This window comes from Zingiber officinale, chromosome 2A (genome assembly GCF_018446385.1).
Source record: "Zingiber officinale cultivar Zhangliang chromosome 2A, Zo_v1.1, whole genome shotgun sequence".
NCBI lineage: Eukaryota > Viridiplantae > Streptophyta > Magnoliopsida > Zingiberales > Zingiberaceae > Zingiber > Zingiber officinale.
Genome location: NC_055988.1, coordinates 163,254,860 through 163,281,696, shown reverse-complemented (window position 1 = coordinate 163,281,696; position 26,837 = coordinate 163,254,860). Strand labels below are relative to the sequence as shown.

At 38.6% G+C, this 26,837-nt stretch overlaps 3 protein-coding genes across 7 annotated transcripts; 2 read left to right on the top strand and 1 right to left on the bottom strand.

Annotated features, from left to right (window-relative positions):
* Positions 1-7,809: 7,809 nt before the first annotated feature.
* Positions 7,810-13,634, bottom strand: LOC122042970. Of its 3 annotated transcripts, none has more exons than XM_042603382.1 (8): positions 13,289-13,634; positions 12,536-12,680; positions 12,107-12,442; positions 11,938-12,009; positions 11,732-11,848; positions 10,747-10,848; positions 8,841-10,659; positions 7,810-8,175 (listed from the first exon to the last, which is right to left on the bottom strand). In XM_042603382.1, the coding sequence occupies exons 3-7, from the start codon at positions 12,424-12,426 to the stop codon at positions 8,859-8,861; spliced, it is 2,412 nt and encodes an 803-aa protein (XP_042459316.1). In that variant the 5' UTR covers positions 12,427-12,442; positions 12,536-12,680; positions 13,289-13,634; the 3' UTR covers positions 7,810-8,175; positions 8,841-8,858. The 3 variants fall into 3 exon arrangements, with proteins under 3 accessions (XP_042459316.1, XP_042459317.1, XP_042459315.1); XM_042603383.1 differs by having other exon boundaries at positions 12,536-12,668; XM_042603381.1 differs by lacking the exon at positions 12,536-12,680 and having other exon boundaries at positions 13,289-13,633.
* A 279-nt stretch (positions 13,635-13,913) lies between these two features.
* Positions 13,914-20,137, top strand: LOC122042971 (superoxide dismutase [Fe] 2, chloroplastic-like). Of its 3 annotated transcripts, none has more exons than XM_042603384.1 (10): positions 13,914-14,120; positions 14,194-14,233; positions 15,174-15,251; positions 15,369-15,557; positions 16,404-16,575; positions 17,205-17,278; positions 17,355-17,381; positions 17,474-17,497; positions 17,593-17,778; positions 19,901-20,137. In XM_042603384.1, exons 1-9 carry the CDS (start codon positions 14,023-14,025, stop codon positions 17,716-17,718), a joined length of 828 nt encoding a protein of 275 aa, XP_042459318.1. In that variant the 5' UTR covers positions 13,914-14,022; the 3' UTR covers positions 17,719-17,778; positions 19,901-20,137. The 3 variants fall into 3 exon arrangements, with proteins under 3 accessions (XP_042459318.1, XP_042459320.1, XP_042459319.1); XM_042603386.1 differs by lacking the exon at positions 19,901-20,137 and adding an exon at positions 18,024-19,894; XM_042603385.1 differs by lacking the exon at positions 19,901-20,137 and adding an exon at positions 17,975-19,894.
* Positions 20,138-20,475: 338 nt separating this feature from the next.
* On the top strand, positions 20,476-25,095 carry LOC122042969 (DNA ligase 1-like). Its single transcript, XM_042603380.1, has 3 exons — positions 20,476-21,078; positions 23,988-24,243; positions 24,439-25,095. Exons 1-3 carry the CDS (start codon positions 20,764-20,766, stop codon positions 24,807-24,809), a joined length of 942 nt encoding a protein of 313 aa, XP_042459314.1. The 5' UTR covers positions 20,476-20,763; the 3' UTR covers positions 24,810-25,095.
* The last annotated feature ends 1,742 nt before the right edge of the window (positions 25,096-26,837 follow it).

Here is a 26,837-nt window from a genome sequence, read left to right as displayed (position 1 = left end):
TCGCCGAACGGACTTGATACTGGATGTCGAATTCACTAAGCTCCGTCGTCCATTTAATGAGTCGCCCGGATGCCTCTGGATTCAGGAGCACTCTTCCCAGCGGACTATTTGTCATAACGATGATCGTATGCGCCAAGAAATAAGGGCGAAGTCTCCGAGCAGCGAGGACTAAAGCGAACGCAAGCTTCTCGAGACCAGTGTAGCGAGACTCAGTATCTTTTAAAATGTGGCTCAGGAAATACACCGGCTGCTCTTCTTCGCTTCCCCTCACCAATGCCGAGCCGACAGCATGCTCGGTGGAGGACAGGTACATGCGAAGCGTTCTGCTTAGCCAGCATAGGTAAAGAATTCAGATACCTCTTCAGCTCCTCGAACGCCTAATCACACTCCCCGTCCCATTGGAACTTTGTAGCTCTTCGCAGGATCTTGAAGAAAGGGAGGCTCCGGTGGGCCGTTCTAGAAATGAATCATGATAGTGCCGTTATCCGACCGGTAAGACGTTGAACTTTCCTCAGATTTTTGGGGGGCGGCATATCTTGCAGTGCTTTCACCTTGCTAGGGTTTGCCTCAATACCCCGCTCGGTGACGATGTATCCCAGGAAACGCCCGCCTTTTGCTCCGAACAAATACTTTTGTGGGTTCAGCTTGACTCCATACTTCCTTAGTGTTTGGAAGGTTTCCTCTATATCCTTGCAAAGATCTGCCGCTCGGAGTGATTTGATGAGTATATCGTCTACGTAGACCTCCAAGTTGCGCCCGATTTGCCCCCGGAACACTTTGTTCATCAGCCGCTGATATGTTGCGCCAATATTCTTTAGCCCGAACGACATCACGTTGTAACAGTAAGTGCCGCCCGCGGTGACAAAGCTGACTTTCTCTTGGTCTTCTCAGGCGAGTAGCACCTGGTGGTAACCCTGATAAGCATCCAGCATGCTTATCAGCTCGCACCCAGCGGTAGAGTCTACTAGTTGGTCGATCCAGGGTAAAGGGTAGAAATCCTTCGAGCATGCCTTGTTCAGGTCCTGGAAGTCGATGCAGACCCTCCATTTGTTGCCCGGTTTGGAGACTAGTACCACATTTGCAAGCCAGCTCGGGAACTGCACCTCCCGTATGTGGCCGGCCTCCAGGAGCTTCTCTACTTCCACTCGGATGATGACATTCTGTTCAGCGCTGAAGTCCCTCTTCTTTTGCTTCACCGGCCGGGTGTCCGGTCGGACATGATGCTCGTGCTGCGCTATGCTCGGCGAGACTCCCAACAGCTCGTGAGTCGACCAAGCAAAGACGTCGTAGTTTTGTTGAAGACATTTGATCAGCTCCTCCTTCTGGCTTGCCTCCAGGCCGACGCTATAAAAGTCGTGGCCTCCGGTCGGGCAGGGTGGATCTGTACCTCCTCTTTTTCTTCATAAACTAGAGAGGGTGGCTTTTCGGTTATAGCGTTTACCTCGACTCGTGGAACTTTCCGAGCACATCTAGCTTCGGCTACGACCATTTCTATATAGCACCGTCGAGCTACTAGCTGGTCTCCTCAGACCTCCCCTACTTGGCCTTCCACTGGGAACTTGATCTTCTGGCAGAAGGTGGAGATGACCGCTCGGAACTCGTTGAGAACCGGTCGCCCCAAGATCACATTGTACGCGGAGGGAGCGTTGACTACGATGAAGTTAGCAGTCCGCGTTCTTCTGAGCAGCTCCGCTCCCAGCGAGATAGCCAGCCGGACCTGTCCAACCAGCAAAACTTCATTACCGGTGAACTCGTAGAGGGGGGTTGTCATCGGCAACAACTCGGCTCGGTCGATTTGCAATTGGTCGAAGGCCTTCTGGAAGATTATGTTGACCGAGCTGCCTGTATCAATAAAGATGCAGTGAATAGTATAGTTAGCTATTACCGCTCGGATGATGAGGGTGTCATCATGCGGGACTTCGACTCCCTCGAGGTCCCTAGGCCCAAAGCTGATCTCTGCCCGTTCGCCCGCTCCTGACTGCAGCCAACTGCATGGATCGTGAGCTGCCTTGCATGTGCCTTCCTTGGCCTGTTGGAGTCACCTCCGGTTGGTCCACCAGTGATGATGTTGATTTCTCCTCGGGACGCGTTGCTTCTATTCTCTTCCTCTCGAGCGGATGGCCTGGGACGCTCGTGCGATGCCCAAGGTTGAGTCCTGGGCTGCTGATGACATTGCCGCTCGGGGGAATCTCTTTCTACACGCCGACCAGGGCTCTGGTGTCGGTGTCGCCGGTCTGGCGAAGGTGACCGACGGCGATAGTTCCTCGGCGTAGGATGAGCGATTGGGGGGAGGCTCCGACAATCGCGTGTGTTGTGGGTTGCTGACTGATGGAGCGAACAAAACATGGGAGTCCATACCTTCCCTTTTGGCTTAGGTCGATCGGCCGCTACTTGTTGAACGGTGTGCGACCTTGCTTGCTGATGAGGTCGGGTTGCTTCCGCCCAAGGTCCTCTAGGCGGATGGCAGTTAGTGGGAGGCTTCCGCTTGGCTAAGGCCGGTGGCTCAGATGGTGCTTCTTTCCTTCTGGCCGCTTGGGCTTCCTCTACATTGATATATTCATTGGCTTTGTGCAGCATATGATCGTAGTCGTGAGGCGGCTTCCTGATGACCGAGCGGAAGAAATCATCGTCCACAAGCCCTTGTGTGAACGCATTCATCATAGTTTCTGAAGTGACCGTTGGGATGTCCATGGCCACCTGGTTGAAGCGCTGGATGTAGGCTCAGAGTGGCTCCTTCGAACCTTGTTTGATGGCGAACAGATTGACGCTGGTCTTCTGGTAGTACCTGCTGCTCGCGAAATGATGGAGGAAGGCCGTTCAGAAATCTCTAAAGCTCTTAATTGATCCATCCGTAACCTCCAGAACCAACGTTGAGCCGAACCGGACAATGTAGTAAGGAAAACCCTGCATTTGACTCCGTCGGTGTATTGGTGAAGAGTGGCAGCGTTATCGAACTTACCGAGATGGTCGTCCGGATCCGTTACACCACTATACTCCCCGATTGATATTGGAGCATAATGCTTCGGGAGAGGGTCTTGCAAGATCGCCTCCGAGAACTGACGATTAACCCGCTCGGGGGATGACTCCGCACGCAGTGCCTTCCCCTTTCTGGCGTCCCATACAGGTGCTTCATCGGACGATCCTTGGTTGGCTAGGGCCAATTCCGACGACGTCTGGAACAATGCTCAATGGAATGGAATAGGGGTGGCTGGCGCGTCTCCTAGCGTGCCGGTCTGTCCCTTGTTCTGAGCCCAGGTAGAATATTGTTCCGGTCGGTCCGCCATTACCGCTCAGCCTCCAAAAATCGAGGCGGCCTGCTGTGCTATCCTCTCGGCTTGGGCCTTCTGCTGTTGCTCCACCATCTTTGCGGCTTGTGCCTGAATGAGTGCCTCTAGTTCCTTGGGAGAGAGCGTTACCATGAGTTGACGTCCAACTTCTTCCATCTTCTCGGCTCAGATTCAGGTGCGTTCCCACAGATGGCGCCAATTTGGTCCTGTCCGAGCGCTGAGTCGACAGATGCTGGGGGCGTGGCACTCTCCGCTGTCTCCGACTGGTGATGTGGATCTCCGACGAACCTGCAAAGAAGCCGAGCCGGGAAGGGGTTCCCGGCGACGACCCTCCGACGCTCAAGTCAGACAACGAAGAAGAAAGGAGGCAGAGTAACTGTGGCTACAGTGATGAGAATTCTACATACCTCCGTCGAAGTTTGGGGTCCTTATAGAGGACCCTGGGGAGGCGCGGGTACACTTCTCGATGCGTGCACGTTTCCCCAAACATACCTCCAAATGAGTGTGTCAGAAAAGCATGTCTGACACCCTTTCGCAATCGTCCAAGCATATCCCTGACGTGACAGTGGAAACTTCCACCGTACGATACTCTGTCCGGTCCGGCTGCCAACCATTCTGCTTGTCGGCGGCAGGCGTCTCGAGGATGATGTTTACCAGTTGTCCCTTTCGTCCTTTTGCCTCTCTTGTTTGTTCCAGGGCCAAGCGGTCTTGCCGCTCGATGCTCCTATCACTTGGGTACGTGTATGTATTAGACCGAGCGGGAAGATCCTCGGTCCTGTGCTCGGCTGGGATCGTACCTCAGTGATCTGTGCTTCAACCGAGCGGCCTGTCCGCTTGGCCCATAAGCTCATTTACCTTAAGCGTCGGAAGCTCGACCTGTGGTCGAGCTATATTCCGATCGGCCTGGAGGGCATCCGCCCGACCTGTCAGATGTTCTGTCTGCTCGATAGGACCTTGGGGCCACCCCAGTTAACTTTTGACGTCCACGTGTCGTTGACCGCTGCCGACGTGGGTGCTCCGTCCCTACCACCGGATCAATATATTTCTTCACTTTTACAAATTTATAATTCTTTATAAACTGTTTATTTTTCCTTCGCTTTCTCTTGTACTTTCTTATTCCACCGTCAAGATTCTTTATTTAGTGGTACATGTCCATTTGACTCACTGAGTATACTTTTAGCTACTATTTTCAACTTTGATATCATCTTATCCCATGTCGTATTAGAGTCACTATATATTTCATTTAATACTTGTACTCCTACTTTCTCCTTAAATGTATTTTGCTTTATATCCTTTAACTTTCACTACTTAATTCTAGAAGTTGTATATATTTTTCTTTCTATTAATACTATGCTTGAGGCATATATCCAACACTACTAATCAATGTTGGGTAGTTAAACTTTCTCCAGGGATGACTTTCCAATCTTTACAAATCTTTCAATCCTTCTTCTTAACCATAAAAAAATCAATTTGCGATTAATTATTCTCACTTTTGAACATGACAGAGTGTTCTTCTTGTTGGACTCCAGTTGGCCGGCTAGAAGGGGGGGTTGAATAGCGCTGCACAAATTACAAAAGAAACTCTTCTCGGACAATTAACTTAAATAACGAACACTTGCAAAAGATAACTAAATAAACAGAAAAGAAAGAGACTTCAGAATTTTACTTGATTACAACCGGGGAGGTTGTTAATCCAAGGAAATGAATCACACTACTTTCTCCTTCAGGCAGAGAAGCCTCTTTACAGCAATTTACGCATAAAAATGAAGAAGCTAAACAAAGTGGAAAGCGTATACAAGTGTTGCTCAGTAATTCTTATTGTTGTTTAGCTTCTGGACCAAGGTTGTATTTATAGCCTTGGTCGGGGTACCTGGAAGGGTTCCAGACGTCTAGAAGGGGATACAATTTTATCTCCTTCGCAACGGTCAACATCCACGTCGACTGAGGATAAAAAGAGGTTCCGGGCACCCGGAATCGCTCCGGGTGCCCGGACCCTTAAAGTCAACAAAGTTGACTTTTTTTGGTCTGGGCTCTCTACTCCGGTGCTGCTCACCTCGGTCTGGGTCTTCTGCTCTAGCTCCGCTCGCTTGGGTGATTTCGGCCAACCGAAATAAGGCTCACCCGAACACAATTTCGGCCTTCTCCTCGAGCAGGTTTCCGCTCTGGTTTCTCGTCCCTCGAACGTTGAGCACGTTCTTCTCATCCACCCGTGTACTCTTTCGCAGCTCTTCCGTCCTTCGATGCACTGAACCCGTCGACTCCCTTCCCGTGCCATCATTCTCGCTAGCCGCGTATTCCGCTCGATTTCCTGTGCTCCTAAGCTCCTGCACACTTAGACACATGGATCAAAAATCAACATGACCTAACTTAACTTGTTTGATCACATCAAAATAATCTTGGGGTTTCAACACTTCTCTTTTCTTAAAAATGTATTGGTTAATATAAGATCATATGCTATCACAAAATATAATATAGTTCTCTCTTCTTTATTTCTCGTTCTAAATCTATAACCCCCATATACCCTCTCATATTCCTCATTTTTCACTCCGACATTCCATTTAGATAACCTTATATTAAAATCATTTCATTTGGTGAAATATATTATAATACTTCATCTAAGTCGTCCTAAAATATTAATTTGGTAGCTTCATCTAATTCTACTTGCGGTACATATACGTTAATTATGCTCATAGTTTCTATCGCTACTATTATCTTAGGGGTATAATTCTATCTCTTTTTCTAATTACTCCTATATCTTCATCCTTTAACAAACTATCGTCAACAATATCCGCTCAATTTCTTACTTTACTCTTTCTTGTGTATCATAACTTAAAATCTGAGTTCTCTATCATATTTGTCTTCTCTCCTATTTATTTTGTCTCTTATACACACAAAATATTAATTCTTCTCTCAATCATCATATTTACTACTTCCATTGATTTACTAGTGAGGGTTCTTATATTTTATGTTCTAAATCTTAGACTATTAGTTTTTTTATCATATTTTTTTTATCCAACCTAAGATGTGAGAACTCTTGCATATTTAACACTACTACATCCAAGTTCTTATGGAAATGTAGCGGTCCTTGACGATACGTTACAGTTTGATCCTGTAATATGAACTCCTGTATATTTAGCACTACACCCAAGTTCTGGAGATGTAACGGTTCTCACCGAAACATTACAGTCGAATCCTACAACGTATTTCTTTTGAAAAACAACCAATATTAACATAATAATTTAATGAATTCATTCATTTAATATTTATTATAATTTTAACGTCAGTTGATAATGGAATATAATCCCTCTCCTTTATCCAGATCTGGGACCGACTAGTTCATCATGGATGGAAAATGCATTTATTTTCTTAAATTGACTTAACTATATAAAAATATATTATGTACTAATATCTCAAATCGACTTTATTGTATAAAAATATATTATGTACTAATAATAGTTTTGATCACAAATATTGTCTGTACTAATAATAGTATGGACCAAAATTATATTAAGATGAAAGATTAGAAAAATTAAAATTAAAATTTTATTAGGAACGAATTTTGTGAAGATTCCGAGAACCTTACAAAGCATCTCTACTTAAGTAAAAAAAAATCCTTCTTAGAAAAAAAAAATAAAAAAAAATCACTATCGTAAGGACCTCTTAATAAATATAAATACATAACTGTTAGATATACACATGTTAAGTAGATGATGGGATAATTTTTTTTTAAAAAAAAACCCTTTAAGAGACATCATCGATTAGAGATTTAGATCCACACACCTATGGGATAAATTTTTTTAAAAAAAACCCTTTAAGAGACATCATCGATTAGAGATTTAGATCCACACACCTCTATGGTGAGCACAAATCAAATGAATTCTTATCTCTATTTTTAAAATTTTAAAAAAAATATTTTAAATTTTAAGATGCAACGGTAATTTTATTACTTTATTATTAAAAAAAATCTAAATTCTAAAATAGCTCTTAAAAAAAATAGAATAAGATTATGTACAATGAATCTTTTCATAAAATCATGCATGACGAAAATTTCATACATCGAACTATTTTTTAGAAGTAGAACCTTCACGCAACAATAAAATTATTATTTTATGATCAAAAAGTTATAGATTCGAATATTGAAAATAATCTTTTATAAAAATAAGATAAAATTACATATGATAGATCTTTTATTAGGACCCCATATGATGGAAGGAGAATCTTGGCGCAACGATAAAGTTGTTACCATGTGATCAAAAGATCACGGGTTCAAATCCTGAAAACAACTTCTTGTAAAAAATAGAATAAGACTGCGCACAATGAATCATTTCCCGAGATCCCGCATGGTAAAAATTTCATACACCGAGCTATCCTTTTTTTTTACTAGGACCCCATATGATGGAAGCTTTTGGTACCGGATTATCCTTTTTATATTTTATATTTTAAAATAGTCTGTTCAAGAAAAAAGTAAAAAAATTGGAGTAATTGTCTGCCTTAAAATTATAATATAAATATAAATTGCCACTAAAATGTGAATGCCATAGATCATTGCTTAAGCTAAGTGAAAACTTAAAAAATGATATACAAGCAATGAATATATTAGAGTTGTCTACCAAAAGATTCAACTACGTACACATACTAAAGACAGCAAAAATACATGGCATCGGTCATAAACCAAAAAAAAATACAGATGGTTGCAAAAACTAAAAAGCATGATACATGTATCAAGACGATGCTGTTCGGGGCAGATCAGAACTTCAGAATTGGGAAACAACAAAGAAAGAAACCTAAACAAAGTCTTACAGAGCCGGTCAACCCGCTGAACAAGACAATCTTCAGGTTGAGTCCTTGAGGAGAACGTACAATACACGCAGCCGAGATCCTATAAAAACTGCAGGGGAAAAAAAATCAGACATCATCGGCTGTGTTTGTATCGAATGAGGAAGCTGTTATTCTCTCAATATTTCTCATGCTAATACTAACTCAGATAATTGGAAAACTCTAAACTTTATACATATAGAAAGCACCAGAGATCTATCGACTTACTTTTCTTCTCTTGGGAATACTGAAAAACATACATCATGGCAAAACAAGTTAATGCATCAAACTAAGCCTTTTCTCTTACTTTCTTCTGATACTAGTTTAGCAAGTTATTTAACAGTTTCTTCTGATACTTTCTTCTGATACTATCAGTTATTTAACAGTTTCAACATCATGAACCACAGATTTCTTGTTTTATTCTAATCAATGCCAATTAGTGGAAAACTTAACATTGATCTTCCCCAAGTTGATCACCTACACTAGTTTAGCAAGTTTTCCAAGGAGAATCAGAAGGATTAAGTTTTTAGGTTTCTGATACATACATGGGAGCTATACTGCAGAATGCAGATTAGTAGCAATCAAAAAGATCTAATGCCTTAAAAAAAAACTGTTTTGAGCTACTGGGAGGCCTAATAAGTTAGTAGATAATTATGCCATAACTGAGAAGTGCATTCCCTGTGTTCATTATTTTGGAACCAAGAAATAGGGGAAAAAAATTCAACATTAGTACTGTACCTAATATATCCATGAGGACTAGAGGAAGGCTTCACAAGTTGCCTTGTTGTGGCCTGCTATTTTGCACCTGCTGCAGAGTCGAATAGCAGTGTTAATCTTGTTGGGATTAAATCTCTTTCTCCTTGGCCTTCCTGGTGGACGGCGGGTAGGAGGGAATGAACTAGTGCCAGAAAAGAAATCTATGCTTTCAATATTTGGTACTGCACGGACAGACTCTGAATAGGTCAATTGGTAGCAGTCAATTCTAAAATATCTTGAACAATAGTCATAAACATCTTTTTCAACCCGGATAAAGGCTGCAACAGCATGCAGACAAGGAAGACCAGAAATCTGCCACCTCTTGCAAGTGCATTCCCAACTTCCAATGTTAACGACAAATATAGCATTTCCACGAACCTCAAACACAGTGTCGGAGGAGCATAATACATTTAGCTTCCGAGCCTTTAACATCTCCTTTTGCAACTTTTGCTCCATAGTTGGTGTTAAGGGGCCTGCCCATGTATTGCATGCTGCACGCCTTTCTTCTATGACCTCTCCTAACTTGCTGATTATTGCATCAAACATATGAACTACTGATGATTCTCTCTTTGCAGGTATCCAATTCATAAATGAATCAACAATGTTTGATGATAAATGATCATATCTAAAACCCTTGAAAATGGCATCTGACCAGTTTTCAGGCTTAGTAGCCAGAATCCACTCAGCAGCTTCTGCTGAAACATTTCTTATGCTCTCAATAGAAGCATTAAAATCCTCAATGCTGCAGGCTTGGGCAGCACGAGTAAAATCTCCAATCATTGCATCCTTCACTTGAGAAGACCATGGACCCTTCCTCAGTTCATTCTTAAATTCTTCTAAAAGGTGATGCAAACAATAACAGTGATGACTATTATCCTCGAATACTCGGAGTATGGCTCCATCCAAACCCTTCTGCCTGTTTGACACAAAGGTAATTGTGCGAGAGGTCGTTACAGCACACTTCAACTGGAATAGAAACCAAAACCAACTATCATAATTCTCATCCTCCACTACTGCAAAGGCAACAGGAAAGACTGCATCATTTCCATCAACTGTTGCAGCAACCAATAACTTGTGTTGATTGGTTGCTTTCAAGGGAATCCTATCAAGAAAAAGAAGAGGGCGACAACCATGCTCAAAGCCATGAAGGGAAGCATGAAATGACACAAAAAAATGACGGAACTTCGTATCAAGTGAAGCAGATAGCAAGGCAACACTGTTTGGGTTGGTCTCCAATATTTTTTCAGCAAACCAAGGTAGTTGGTTGTACGTCTCTTTCATAGAATCGAAAAGCTCCTTCTGTGCTACTTCTCTTCCTCGCCAAACCTGAGAGTAGGTTAAATTAACACCAAAATCTTCATATATCTCTCTTACAAGATCTTTGGGCTTGCACTGTGGGCTGCAATGCAACTTTTCCTTGATAATTTTGGTGAGCCACTGGCGTGTTGCCTTTCGTTGACCATTTCCACCATTGCAGGTGTGGACATTTGTCATTTTTTTGATGACGAACTTCAACTTATTTGATGTTTCCGAAGCATGAATGCGCCATGCACAAGTGTCTTCAGCACATCTTACAGTAACTCTACTGGATTCATTCTTAACAAATTTATATGCAAACCCTTTACCAATAGCATAATTACACAATTGAGATCGAAAGTCCTTGGCATTATCAAATTCTTGTCCAACTCCACTTATGATAGTGTCCCAGTGGGAGCTTGAATTAATAGGTCTGACATCTTCAGTAGTGACTAGAGATGTAAAAAGAGGTGTACTTGGATCAACCAAGATGTTCCCAGTTGCCCTAGAAATCACACTTAATCAGAAATAACAATGATTTTCATTTATAATTCATTTACCTATACTTTATATATTCACTCAGGGTAAGTACCTTTCATCAACCATATCAATATTCATTATCCTTTGCCTGGAATCGTCCAGAGAAGCAGTGGGGGTAACAAATGGAATTAGAAAGCTGTCATCAGCATTTGCCCTAGATGATTGTTGCCAATAAAAATAACAATATATCATCAGAAGTTGCACTTGCAATGGATCATATCAATTGCATTAAAGAACACAAGATCCAAAAAGAAGTTACATACTTTGTAAAACTTACGAAGCAATATGCTATTAGGTACTTTTAACAAGAAGGAAAATAAAAGTTAAAGATGGAATTCAACAAATAATGTGGAGAACATTTTCTGTGAACTAATCGATGAAATAACTAGTGATGGATTGTAGATATAGATGCTTCAAATGAAACATCTATGGTCATTCATTATCCTTTCCAACTTAATATACAAATGTATCTATGTTAACTAGAATTTCTCGCACAATAAGGTCCAATTTCAATCAAGTTAACATTTAATCACCTCGTTAAAAACCAACACAGTTGTACATGTGTCAACTTCTAGAATTAAACACATTTTTTTTTAATGGTTTTACCATGTTTTAAAATTTTAACATGTTCCTTTTGGTGTTTTCATATTGAATTACTTGGCATATCATCAAAAACAGGAAATAGAAGTGAAGGTAAGTTGAAGAGAATATAAGGTGAGAACTTTATCAACCACAAACAAGTCATATGTGATAAATAAATAATTTAATTATTATTAGTGATATAGTTTTGCAAAGATCTCAACGGATGGAAAAGAATTATTCAGTCAACACTAAATAGTTGAGAGATACTGATTCACAGTTTGATGATGATGAGGCAAAATTATAAAAGAAACAAGGAGACTAATGAAGATGCATGCAATAACGAGGGTAAATGATAATTAATCCTAATTATAAATTGCAAGCATTAAAAGGAGAAGATATGCAAAAAAATTCATAAATCAAATAGCCGAACTTCTAAAACCCACAGGTAAGTTTACCTGTGATCGTCGTTTTCAATTAGTTGCTTTTGGAGATTGTTGCCAATATTTCCAGATGCACTGGGTATAACATTTGGGTCACCGGGTTGAAAAACATTGACATATGTTTTAGTTATCCTGAAGAAGCAAAAGCCTTATAGGGTATTCAATTCAATATATATTTTAACTGAACAAGTCATGAGAAATTCATAGTAGCATTATTTAACCTTTTTCGTTTTCCATCTTGAGCATTTGCAGCAGTGCCAATGTTTGAGGTTCCAGAATCAGCTACAATCATTCTACATGAAGACTATCTCTTGTGAGTTCAAATCATGTTTGAAGTGCTAACCAATTAGTCAGCATGGTATGCTCTTCAGTAAATTCTGTAAGATATACCTGTTCTCAACCTTGTTTATGATATAAACCTCAGCAGTCAAAACATTAGAAGTAAAATCAATCATCCGAGCTAAATCCTTGTTATTAGACACTGTGATAAGTGTTTTAGTGTTGCCTGGGAGAAAATATTTGATGGACATACTGTTTACATCAACATTGAACACACTAGTAAGTTCAAACTTAAAAGCATCAAAGCTCATGCCATGAGCTACTTCAAGTGCATGAGCTTCTCCACCAGAATATGTCATAGATCCATCACTATTATTGACAAATTCACCACCATATTGACAAATAGCCACTATTCTTTGCTGCTCTTCCATGCTGCTCTCTATCCACCTACATGTTAACGCACACCAAACATCAGACAAACTAAAAGAAATAAATAATGTATACCATGGCTGTAGAAACCAACACAAACAAACATAATACCGAAGGTTCCCATATGAGATTCAGTTGATGTCAAAAAAGAACCATCACTAGTAATAGCAAGGAGAGCCGCAGAAATAGCTCAGTTCCAACATACTAATCTAGCATCCAGGACCAGTGCAGGCAAATCAAGGATCTTCAAATGAAACTATAACAGAGTCACAACAATACTTGAGCAGTGAAATCAGCATCACCATAACAAAATAAATAATTGTGCCACTGAATTTAGCAGGCCTTGTTTGTTTCAGATTTTTTAAAAAGAAATTTAAGCATAAAACTTAAAAGCTAAAAAAGTATAAAACAAATATTGAACACTGATATTTTGTGAAAAGTACCCTTTTGATTTTCTATAGTCACTTCAATGATAGATAAATAGGACAAAATTCATGGAAAGCTAAGACTAACTCCATGCACCCTACCCGGTTGGAAAAGTAGAGGGATCGAGAATGAAAAGCAAAGAAAATGTATTTTCTAAGGGTAATAAAAGAAAAGGCTAGGCTTTCAATATGGTGCACAATATTTTTATTATCAGACAACTCCAGTCACAAATCATTTTTCTGAAATCATCATCCAAACTAAGTCAAGCCCGATAAGGTCTTCCCAATCCAATAAATAGAAAACAAATAATCGAAGTTTGCCGCAGAGCAGTAGATTTATCGATTTCGCGTTCACAAACAATGAGCAGGTGGTAATCAAGAAGGAAGCCATTACTGTGAATCCATTACACGAATAGAAACAGAGAGATAGAGAGAAAACCTGGACGCGGAGGGAATCCGGCCGGAGAAGCAGCGACGGCGGCGGCAGCTTGCGTGGGGGAATTTGGAAGATGTCCGAAAGAAAGGGGGCTTAGGGCAAAGATCATCATCGGGGGTATGTTTTTATTTCTTTTGCATTTATCACCTCCCCATGGGCATATGTGTAAATAAGCATCACGGAGAGGGTGAAAAGGCAATTTGCCTGCGCACTCGTAAATATATTACGAATTCGAAATTGAGGCCAACCGAACCCGTTTACTATTAGTTTTCAAAAAACCCGATTTCTTTTAAATTGCCCCAAAATGAACTGTAATTAAAACTTTACGTACATTCTTCCATTTTATTTATTTTTCACAAAATTTTTTAATAGCTGTTTCATCTGATAAAAAAATTAGAAACAAATTTTCAGTTGTATACATTATTTATCTTTTAAGAAACAACTGAAATATCAAAAGTTTCTGTATCTGTTTGATAAAAGGAATATGGAAAAAGTGGCATATTTGTAAGAACCCATTCAGTTTATTCATATTGAGAAATTAAGTCTTTTAACTTTTTTTAAAAAAATCTTTTTCTGATGAAAATAATTAAGTTTAATAAACAACAAAATTATAATATTGAAAAATGATGGAGGGAAAGGTAAAAAAGAGGGTTGCCCGAACTGGATCTCTCTTTCTTCGTCGCTTCTCTTCGCTTCGTCTCCCCATCTCTCTGCTGCTTGCTCCGTCTTACTGAACCATGGCGCTCTCGCTGGGATCCACCTTCTCCCTCTCCCTCGCAAGCCCCTTTTCGGCTCTTCACGGTCAAGCCGCTAAACCTCCCTCCATCAGTAGCAGGTCTGTTTTCTTTTCTCTTACCAGTAGTTGGCCGACTCCACCACAATCCCATTGTGTTTTCTTCCTTGTGCAGTGCAGCAGGCAAGATTTTTCTCAACACCAAGAGTATTGAGGTAAAGCAAATGCACATGTACGCTATGCGTTTCCAGATTGTGTGCATTTCAATCTGCATCCTAGGTTTTAAGTTCGTGGGCAAGGAAGGAATCGGTAAAAGAGTGAAAAGCAAGTAATTTACTTGCGTTGAGACTAGAGTGATTGGTTATCTTCCTTTGGTTACTTTACTCTGATTCTATTCTCATGCAAATATAGATGCGTGATGAACATTATCTAGAAGACTGCTAAAGTAATTATGGACTCGTATGTTTAGATTTTGGATAGTGGCTAATTGTCAGTTCAAATTCTTCATACAGTTGTTAAAGTTTAGGATAGTATTCAGTTTGGGGATAAACACGATTTTTTTTCAACTCTTTTTTTGAGACCAAATAACTTCTTTAAGGATACTAATGCAGTTTTTAGGAGTAATACCAAGCTTAACTAATTGTCTCAAAGCTAAGTTTTTATCTTGACTGGTGATTCACCTGAAGGTGTATTAAGATATGATTTTACAATGTCGATCCTTTAGCCTACTGAAATTATAAGACATGTAGGAGCTTGATTGATTGATAGTTGTCTAGAGTGAAAAGTTACTGTCAGGAAACAAAATCGCTTGCATGCCCATTGATCAACAGGAAAAATGGTTCAAAGACATCTTGAGAGTAACATTCTTCATCAGATCATAGAATCAAAGACTTTCTAATACATTACTGATGATTGAACTATTTGAATTGAGGTTTCATCTAACATCTCAATGATGAGTTGCAGAAATATTGGTTTATTTGTCTGAACCTAGGATTAATTCCTGAAGCTGTTTTAATTGAGAATGTTGTGTTCAAACAAGAATGATCCATTTTTCTTGATTCAAAGAAACCATTGCAAAAGCATTTGTAATTCTTCTTTTTCATTAGCTTACATGGGAAGGCACTTTGTAAACCTTGATGTTGATTGTTCCTACAGAAGAAACATTTACGTCAGTTTCAAAAAGCTACCAAGGTACTCTCATACTATGGCCTGACAAGCCCTCCGTATAAGCTGGTAAGATAGGAGTTTAATAGTAATATCCTCCAAAAATCATACTTAAATCATGTACTGCAAACTTAGCTTTCTTGTGTTGGTACTTTTGAGCCTATTGTGCTTTCTATTTGATGCTAGGATGCGCTGGAGCCTTACATAAGCAGGAGGACCCTGGAACTACATTGGGGCAGTATTCATCGAGGATATGTAGATAGCCTGAACAAGCAACTTGCCAAGAGCACCTTGTATGGATGCACAATGGAGGAATTGATCAAAATCACATTCAACAATGGCAACCCACTACCCGAGTATAATAATGCTGCTGAGGTAATTCTTGCAATTCTACTTAAAATTTTTATGTGATACTTATCATACAAGATTATTTTGCTCTTCCATTTCATAATTTTTTTAATATCTTTTGTTAAGAAAAATATATATTCCACATCTTGCAAAAGGAATATTACATGGACATATAGAATGGTTTTAATTATTGAATTGTGCTCCCTGGTATGCCAGAAGCCATGAAATGGCCAATACACAAGCAAATGGTTGGAACTTCATGTCACCGAGTACCTTCCCTTGCAAGGAGATTTGAATCATTGAGTGTCTTCCGCGAGAAACTCCAAGTTGTTCGCATATCAAAAACAGTGTCAATCATGTCACAAGCGTTCTCTTCCTCTAAATCGTGTTGTGAGCACCCTCCTTTGCACCAAAACTCTAGTTTTTCCCTTCCTCCTCTAATGTTGGTTTGTGAGAGTGATGCCAATACTAATAAAAAAGGGCAGCCCGGTGCACGAAGCTCCCACTATGCGGGGTCCCGGGGAAGAATCCATTGTACGTAGCCTTACCTTGCTTTTTGCACGAAGCTCTCGACATGCCAATACTAATCATGTCTTAATTCTTTAATACTTTCAAGGTTCATAAACCTTTCATTCCAGCATTGTTCTTTCCCATGATACTTCATCTCGTTGCAATTTTTGGTCTACTAAATTGTATTCAATTTCAGAATGGATGGAGCAAATACTTGATCTCTAACTCACTGTTTCAGTTTTCATGCATATATAGACATGAACCACACAAGCTGTAGAGGCATCACTTAACAAATTACATATGTTTGCAAGCCAGCATAGTTCATTGTACTTTGGTTATATCCTTGGATCTGATATTATACAGATATGGAACCATGATTTCTTCTGGGAATCTATGCAACCTAATGGCGGGAAATTGCCCTGGGGAGGTCTACTTCAGCAAATTGAAAAGGACTTTGGCTCGTTTTCTAACTTCAGAGATGAGTTTGTACAAACAGTAATAACATTTTTTGGATCTGGTTGGGTGTGGCTTGTCTGTGAGTTGATTCTTTATATTTAGTTCCTGCTCCATTCACCTCCCTTCTGTTATGTATCTATATGTTGTTAGTTCTTATGTGCACACTATCTAGGAAAGTTAAAATGAAAGCTTGTATGTTGTTGTCACTAATCTTTTCTGTTTAATTGCATGCTTAGCAGATTTGTTGGTAAGAAAGAATTATTCTTCACCGAGTTGTGTCATGCTTATGAGTCTTTCTGAAGAAGCTATACTAGTCTTTTAAATCAATTGTTGTGTTCATGCTTTCTCAAATCTTCATTTTGGTTATCTAATCACCTTCTAGTACAACAATTGAAGTGTTGAAAAGGAAGAACCCAATTGTAAGGACCCAAATTTGTAATTTATTGCACGCATATTCCCATTTAGATGAGTTGGGGAAATGGAAGTGGAGAAACTTGAACATTTTGCCTTGGATCATATTCAGCATTAGATATGTTTTTTTAGAAAAGGAAAACATATTCAGAAACTTAAATGCACTCAGAGGACCCTTGGAATGACTGCTATTTCATTCAGAATGGCAAGAAAATATTTTTTACTTTGGGTAAATAAAGTCTGTCTTTATTTAAAGCTTGAATGAGGAAAAGTGAGTTGAATTCCCCTTTTATGCAGTGAAAACTAATGAAAAAAAGCTCTCCATAGTTAAAACATCAAATGCAGTCTGTCCTCTTGTTTGGGGTGATATTGTAAGTTAAACTTCTACTGCTTATTTCTTGCAAAATGTTTCTTCATATTAAGAACAGTTCCTCTTTGTCTTTCCAGCCAATCATCAACCTGGACATGTGGGAGGTAATCATCTGAATAATCTGCCTTTTTAAAATTTCACTGCATCATGTTTGAAGCAACAGACTGATAATCCTTTTATTTTTTACTCATGGCAGCATTCATACTACTTGGACTACAAGGTATTGCAAATCGGTTCTGCTAAATAATTTTATATCACTAAATTCAGACATTTCTTGCTTTCATCGATGTGTAATTTGATGGATACTTTGAGCAGGATGACATAAGCAAATATGTTAACAATTTCATGGATCATCTTATTTCGTGGCATTCGGCCACTGGCCGTATAGTTCGTGCAGAGGCTTTTGTGAATCTCGGGGAACCAAAAATTCCAGTTGCATGAGAAGCTGGAGTTCTTTTTCCTTGCAATGGATTTCACTACCTGCGCAACTGAAATCTACAGGTAAGATTTCTCACTTCTAATCTTTTATTTGGACTTTGGAATTTGCAAAATCTTTTTTCTCTTTGAAAAATATGAACTTCTTTGTGTCATACAACACTCTCACTTCCGGCTAGCAAAAGGCAAAAGCCATCACAAGATTTAATATTGGAAGTTAAATCTCTGTACAAATATATAATACAACATCTTGCTCTTCCAGATTATTCAGGAACTAAGTCTGATGATTTCAAACACAAAAATGTTGTTAGGAACTGTAGAACCAAGAGTATGTGCTGGGTTTATTAGTGCTTCACCGAAAGGAGCAATCTGTATGAGATAGGCCAAATTAACAAAGTTCATGCTATGCCCGATCACAAGTGAGCGCACATGCTACCTGACCCCTGAGGAAGCTGCATTTATGGAAGTCGAGATCAGTGGAACTACACATGATGCCTATGGAAACACAGGTCGATGCAACCATACACAATCAGATTGTAGACAGTCAAGCCTTCATGGTAGGATATGGACACAGTGTAGGTTGTGGAGGTTTGATTTCTGAGAAGTGACAACTGGTTATTGTGAAGGGAACCTGATTGTGTTCCATCGTGTGAGCAAATAGTCATGAACTAAATCATAGAAGATAAATGGGACTGCAATAGGTTCGGGTGATGAGTTTAGTGGTCTATATCACACTCAGGAAGGTATGAAGAGTTTTCCTTTCTTTAAGTCAATATAGCTTTAACTATTTATTTTGCCATGAATGTGATGTTATATATAGGTTAGAAAAAAGCAGGGCAAGCATCATCCAGTGCAAACATCTACACCTAGGATGCAAGATATAAAGTTCCCTTAAAACAGTTCGATCTCCTTCCTATTTCTCTTTGGACAAAAGGTAGGACAAAGAATAAGTGAAGTGAGGCCTACCAATACTCTCAATCATTGGAAGGTTCACTCCCTATTTTCTCCTCCCATAACCCACAACTTTTGGACTCAATATCAAGCCCAAACACTTGACAACTTGGTTCAAAGCCAACTTTGATGAGAGGTTGCAGAACCCACTTGAGAGTAAGCCATATGGTTTGGATGATGATGAGTGAAGTTGGAGGGTATTTATAGAATCATCTAAGAAAATTTTTAACCTTTTTTTTTTGTGAATTTAAGAGGTATTTTCTTCAAAAAATTTCAGGTTGATTTGGTAATGCTGTTGGGTTGTGTTGTGCTTGTGTCTTGGCACGACTATGCAAGGTTGTGTTATGGAAGGGCCAAACCTTTTGACACTTCCACGCACAACGGAGTTCTTCCATAAGCTTCTGAGCGTAAGAGCTATAAGCATTGTTCCTGTAGAATGTGGTGACCAAGTCACTGGAGGAGACCACACGATCATAGGCAATGCTATGCCACATCACAATGGAGTCGATATCTAGACACAATCTGGTTACAGATAGTTGATTCTTCATGGAGGAAGACATGGGCAGTCAAGGTTATTAAGGATATGATTCTCGAGAAGCCATGGCTCATGATCAAACAAGATATGTTTCAATATTGCATGAATTTTGTAGGAATCACGATCTAAATCGCTGTGGAGAAGTGTGGCCTCGATGGGTTTCAGTGACATTATTGTGGACCCAAATTGCACCCGGGAAGTCCATGTCATTGGAAGCAACTCTTAGAATACTTTTCCCAATATTTCCATGACTATGATGCTACAACACAAAAATCAGCCACAGGCAAGGACTGTCATCATTTAGTAAAAACAATTATACTATATGCCTCGTGGTGAGAGTTCCCTCAAGTTAGTTCTTCAATCACTTGCCCCTCTTCCGGTCCAGTCATGGCAATCATCAGTCAGAAAGTTTCCTCCTAGATTATCCTCATAAGCCATCCTCCCTCTACTTAATCTCAAACCAAGCACCTTACAAGAATCCTCCGTGAAGACAATGCCTGAGCTCATACACTCACTCCATTGGTAATCTTAAAGGCAATTTTTTGGAATGGTTGGATACGAGTCAATTCACACTGATTCCAGCCAAATTATTTACAGCCCACTGCACATCTAAAACATATTACCTGAACAATACAACTGCTTCTCCCACATCAAGTGACTATATGAGCTAATATTGCCTTTGCTATTTTTCAATTCTTCCAGGAATGCATATTATGTATGCATCTCATGCTTCATTGGTGAGGTACATTCGGATCCTAATTTAAGCAGAGGACATGCAGAAGGAAGTCATGAAGCTTGGGATCCATGTTCAGTACACTGGTTTTGCGCTTGAGAAATGAAATATGTGTGGAATTTTTAGCTTGTGTTTCATCTTGTATGACAGAATTGATATTGTTGGAACTGGTTGTCCCAAGGTAGTAGAGCTAATGAATTACTGAAGTAATGCTTGTGGCAGTGGTTTTGGCTTATATGTTGATTCAATTCAGAGGCAACTGTTGCCATCTCTCTTTTGCTTGTTTGGCTTTGATGTGTTTTCTTCAGTGGCCATGTAAACTTCTCTTAAGTTATCCAGCATTAAAAGAAACCAAATAATAAACATAAAAAAAATGCATGTAAGTATATTTATTTATTATTTTCATGCTTTTATTTTATTATTTTTGGATTTTAAAAATTAGTTAAATTGATTTATATTTTATTTAAAAAAAAATTTATTAATACCGAATTAACCGATTTGGTTAAAAAAAATGGATTAGTTCTCGGATGGTTCTATTCGGTTCTTTATTACCGTTTATCTATTTGCCCTAATTGCTCTTCGACTTCTGTCGAGCTCTCGTCGGAGACCAATTCTGTTGTATTCCTTCTCGGGATCTTCTTTTTTGCATCCAAAAATTTTGTTACAGGGGTCGCAAGTACCTCGTTTTTGCCAGCAAGCTGTTGCAAATCTTGCATTTGTTATTTGCATCGATCTTTGTTCCTTTTTTTTTCTTATCCGGAAGGTTGTATTCCGCTTGAGGTAGATCTCGAAACCGTAGGCTGGATCTCTCTTGGTGCGACGATAGGGAGAGATGGTCGGAGGCGGAAGCAGGAGGGACGATGGGTCCTTGAAGATCAATAGTACCAACGTGTTCGCGGCGCTCGAGACTCTCAAGAAGAAGAAGAAGTCGGACAAGGAGTCGAAGAGCAAGGGAGCGTCTCAGAGTCAAGCGAAGGAGCAGGAACAGCAAGTCTTCTGGGCGCCGGCACCGCTGACGTCCAAGTCGTGGGCCGATGTCGGCGATGACGACGACGACGATTACTATGCGACTACAGCGCCGCCAAAGGCTATTTGGGGCGCGTCAGAGCAACGACATATCAAGGAGCTTGAGGCTTCCGTAGAGGAGGTACGTGTACTGTATATCTTCGTTTGAGTGTGGATGCTTGTGTTGTAGCTAACAATGAAATCTACATTTAGTCGATTTTCTCTTTCGCAGAATTCTTCTGTTGTGTTTCTTAATCCTAGTCGTAATAAGATGACCTAGATAGTTGAGATTTACAGCTAAAACCGATACATAGAAATTTTCACTTTCCAGATTACTTTAATGGTTTTGGTTTTATGATCCTGCAAGTTGCTGATTCCTTTTTATTGTGCCGGGATTGCAATTGCTTACATAGTCCTTTATACTGTCCCCAGTGCTAGATAAACTTGAATTTGTTTTTAGATGTAACTTAGAGAAATTGAATTGAATGTTGGCTTTGGTGGATTGATGAAGTAAATCTAAGTGTTTATTTTATTTCTGTTGGCTTCTCAAACCGAGTATTTTCCTCTATGAAACACTAAATTCTGTTGATCCACCACCTACAGCTTTAATCCGTCTTTTAGTAACTATCCACTTGCTTAGACATATATGTGTTAGTCATTTTAAGGTTAATATCATCTTATTTATTTTAATATCACTTTAATGTGAAATTTAGTGCTGGCTATCTAGGCCCTGTCTACTGTATAGGCACTGTGTACTTGGGTTATCATTTACTGGCTAAAATTGCCTTTTAGAACTTCTTTGTGTTTAATTTTGTACAATAGATTGTCATACAAGCATGGGTGTATGCCATGATAAGGCTTCAGGTGCAATATAGTCCACTTGCACCTTCTAGCTGATGCATTCTCGCTACTGAGTATATCAAGCTGTTTCCAATTTTGTATAAAGAATTTACTTTTATTTGAGCCTTTTTTACACAATGTTCTTCTCAGAAAACTATTCTTTCCATGTTGGTGCCTCATAACATAGTTATTTGAACTACTAATTGAACCAGAAAAGCCATCTGTCACTTGTTCATCTGTTGAGCCAATAGATTAATTGGTTGAACTGTATATCAAATTTGAAAGCAAGCAGGATAAGTTAATTGAGAATCAGGGACTAGAAAATTAATGAATATAAATATATCTAATTTGTAAAACCTAAAAAAATAATAAATATGAAATTAGTAAAAAATCAATAATTAAGTGTCAATAATTTCTATGGTGCAACATGATACTATGATGCTAAAAAAGGAACCAAGAGTGAATGGAAATGCAACATTATAGTTTGTGCTGGCTTTAAGAATCCCAACAACACTTTGAAAGTATTTGGGCTTAAGTGACAATTGTAAAACCACAGGGACATTACAGCAAATCTGTAAAAGTGTAGGGGTTAAAATGAAATTCTCTATTTCATTTAGTATTAGAGTAGATGGATGGGTGTTTGGGGATCTTTTTGGTTAGTGACTAAACCGGGGCATGTTTTTATCAATCTGAGTGGATTTTTTGGTTTGATAAAAATGGTCCAACTGGTTCTTGACCGGTTCAGTTGAAAATATGGTCTCATTGAAGTACCGTACTAAACTAGATCTTTGGTTGGACCAAGCAATTCAGATTGATTTTAATAATTTATGTCATATAATATGAATGCACCTGTTTGATATGCAATGGGAGACTCCATGTTAGAATCAAATACTCTTTAGCTAAACACTGTTGTAAGACACAGAGCACATAATCCATATAAGCTATATTTTTGAATATTGAATGTAAAATACAGGGATATTTTAGAAAAGTAGTAGAAGAGTCTAGAGGTTAAAATGAGATTTTCTCTATATTTTTTAAATTTACTGAATGTTAGATTTTTAATATTACTGAATATTAGATTGTATCATTGATATGCTTGAATCATAAGAAGACAGTTTTATTCATTTAGTATCAAAGTAGATGGATGAGGGTTTCAGGGATTTTTGGGTTAGTGACAAAATCAGGTTAGTTTTTATCAAACCGCTAAAAGGACAATTGTAATATTACAGGGGCATTTAAAAAAGTAATAAAAGGTATATGGGTTGAAATGAAAGCCTGTCTATCTTTTAGTATTACTGAATTTTAGATTGACTCATTTATGTATTTAAATTGGATTATAAAACTACAGAAGCCTCTCAGAAAAGTAATGAATATTCGATTGTATCATTGTCATAGGAGTGTCAAAAATAAACCCGACAACCCAACCCGAGTCGACTCGAAAAAAATCAGATTCGGGTTGGGAATTTTCGGATTTGGGTCGGGTTCGGGTTGATCCAAATTTAGGGTTTAGTGGATTTTTTGGAGTTAAATCAAATTTTATTTTGAAAATTAAGATGTTTTTATGTATATTAATATCAATGTTAGAATGATAATGATGGAATAATGAGATAAAAGTAAAAAAATTATAGGGAAAATAGCCAAAACAAGAAAAAATTTCAATCAGGTTTTTCGGGTTATTTGGGTCGGGTTCGGGTTTAGGAGTTTCAGGTTGAATTCCGGTTTGGGTTCGGGTTGAGATTTAAATTTTTTTTTTCGACTTGACTTGAACCCAACCCAACCCGACCCATCCAAATTGACACAATTTATTGATATGTTTAAATTGTAAAAGACATTTTTTATTCATTTAGTATCAAAGAAGATGGATTGGTGCTATGGGAATTTTTTGGTTTGTGACTAAATTGGACCAGATTTTATTAAATCACTAGAAGGACAATTGTAGAATTACGTGGCATTTCAAAAAAGCACTAGAAGTCTAGGGGTTAAAATTATTTTTTATTAAAATTTTAATATTATTGAATATTTGATTGTATCATTGTTGTTGTTGTTTGGTAGTGATTATTATCATTGATTCACCATCTTTGTTTCTTGTATTAGATGCATGTCTTTGCTTGCATGCTTGTCTATTTTTTTGATTTGATATTAAAGTTCTTATCTTTTACCAAAATTTGCCAGAAAATGGAACATTTTTCTATCTTTCACATCTTTGTTTAGGAAAGTGAAACTGAAGATGATGGTCTTGACATTGGTGATGATGATGATATCGAGGAACCTGAAATTGAGCCAGAAGCTGCCATTAGTGAACCAATTGTTGAAAAACATGCTCCTGTTCTAGTGCCAGCCAAGGATGCCGAAAGGCAACTCTCAAAGAAGGAGCTTAAGAAAAAAGAAATGGCTGAACTTGATGCACTTTTAAATGAGTTCGGGATTGCTAATAAAGATAATAATTCTTCACAAGATGAGATAAACGGTAATGCTTTTTTATTTTATTTCTCATAGTTTTTGAATATATGAAAAGAAAATCTATAATTTACATAAATGTGTGCATATGTTCTGTCGTTATATTTATCTATACATATTTTAGTCCATAGGGAACAATCAAGGGCTATATGCTTTTGCTATGAATTTATTTATATTTGTAAACATGCGTCCATCTATTTCTTAGACAAGAAAGAAAAGGAGCAAAATGGTGAGGGCGAGAAGAAAGAAACTGTAGGTGCTCCAGAAACCAAAACATCCAAGAAGAAATCCAAGAAAGAAAAATCTTTGAGAGACATGAAGGAGCGTGCGGGGGAAGATCAAAATGGTAACAAGAAGCCAGAGGAGGGAGCCGCCGAAGCTGAAGGGGAGGATGCTTCTGCAGTTGATGTGAAAGAAAGGATAAAGAAAGTGGCTTCCATGAGGAAGAAGAAATCAAGTAAAGAAATGGATGCTGCTGCAAAAGCTGCTGCTGTTGAGGCAGCTGCAAGAAGTGCTAGGCTTGCTGCTGCAAAGAAGAAAGAGAAGAGCCACTACAATCAACAGCCCGGGCGGTAATTATTTTGTTCCTAGTTGCTTCAGTTGAGTCCATCTATTTTCCAATGCAAAAGCAAACACTGGTATGCTTCTCAGAGGATCTGAACTTGTCAATCATGAGACTCTAGCCTTCGGAAGGATGTTTCAATCTGTGTACCTCCTGCAACAATTTGTTGAGACTTATAGGTGGTGGTTGTGTCAATGCAACAATTTGTTTAAAGACTCAGGTAGCGGCTGTGTCGTGCAACAATTTGTTTTGGCACTATGATAATGAGAATCAAATGGACATATGCAATTCCTTGATTTTGATACTTTTGCAAGTGCAGCCCAATAACTTATGCACAGTTCGTATTTGGACATGAGCACACTAGCAAAGACCTTGTTTTCATGGACACTAGCACAGTTCTTTAATCTAGAGCTGTTCTTCTAGTGTCTTCCCAAAGCACCACTAGAGCTCATCATTAGATGTGTGTTGGTGAACTTTTTGGCTGGTGCAATCCTAACCATTTCTTTTAGGGTTGGATTGAGGTGACAAGTTCATCATATTTCCACTAAAAGTGATCCACAAAGGATTTTGTTCCTCAATCTTCTCTTGCGGTGGAGGAATCAGTTCACATAGAGATGAGAGAATGTATTGAATTAAGACACCCCTTCCACTTCTTATCCCTCATTCTTCACAGAGCAGCTAACCTTTTGAGGTTTCTCTCAAGTATCTACTTTAATGATCATAGATACCACATCAGCTACTTGTATTCAAAATTTATCTACGGTGCACGCCATGTGCAAAATGACACAAAGAAAGATACATACATCCTCGCAAATGTGATCGTCATTGCCTAGCCTGAGTTGCTTCCAAAATTATGGTTTAAAGTATTATCATTTGAGCAGCAATAGGGCCAAGCACTTTCACTTCATGTAGTGGTTTAGCCACTCAAGAAAAGAAAAAAGGCACACTGAAGCTCAAGATTAGGATTGTGAAAGATCTAATCTTGCTGTTATTGTGCCTTTGAAGCCTTATCGAAAGTTGACTTGTTGTGGTCAGAGGCAAAGGAGAGGAAGATGGAGGACAAGTCAATTAGCATATGATGGCAGCTTAGAAATGAGATTAAAAGTGTTTAAACTTCCTCCATTGGAGTGAGATATTCTTGGTATATACTCTGTTAAAGCATGCTATTAAGATTTCTAAAAGAAAAGGAGAGGATGCTTTTTTTATTTCCAATGGCGTTTGTATCATTAAGAAAGGAGATTAAGGCAGTTAATGATGAAATAAGTGACTCAGGACACAAAAAAGAATAGAGATTTTGAGGCTATGGGTAGACTTAAAGATTTGAATGTCTTGAAAAGCAAATGAGTGAATAACTTTTCCTACCAAATTTAGTGATAAATCAAATTCACTTTAGATTCCATTCATAAGACGACTTCTTATTATTTAAGCTCTTCTTATAGAAAACATAAGGCTTCCACCATAAGGCTTCATTTTATTTATCTAAGCTCGACAAGTCTACCACAAACAATAAGCTCTCTTTAGATTCCATTCAATGTTTCAAACGTAAAGGGTACGGTTATATTACTTCGGATTGTCCTAATAGAAAAACTTTTACTATTACGGAAGAATCTATTGATGATACACTTTGAAGAAGACACTATATAAAAATACTAATTTATCCATAAATTTTAGCAATGAAAAAAATTCATCACAAATTAGTAATGAAATTTGTGATAAAAAAATAATAGTCATTAATTAGCAAAGAAATTTGTGACAAAAAAAATTTATCTCTAAATTAGTAACAAATATATTTCGTAGTAAAATTCTTTGCTAACATAATATTTGTCGCAAAAATTATCAATAAATTTAAAAATCTTTGCTAAATTTAAAAATTGTCGGAATCTCAAATTTGGTGACGATATCAAAATTCATTATCAATTTCATCGCCAAATTGGCGACGAATTCGACAACACATTTAAAGATCTTCACTAAATCGAAGGATTTCAAATTTGCAACAAATATGAATTTCGTCGTCAAATTAGCAATGAATCTAGAATTCGTCA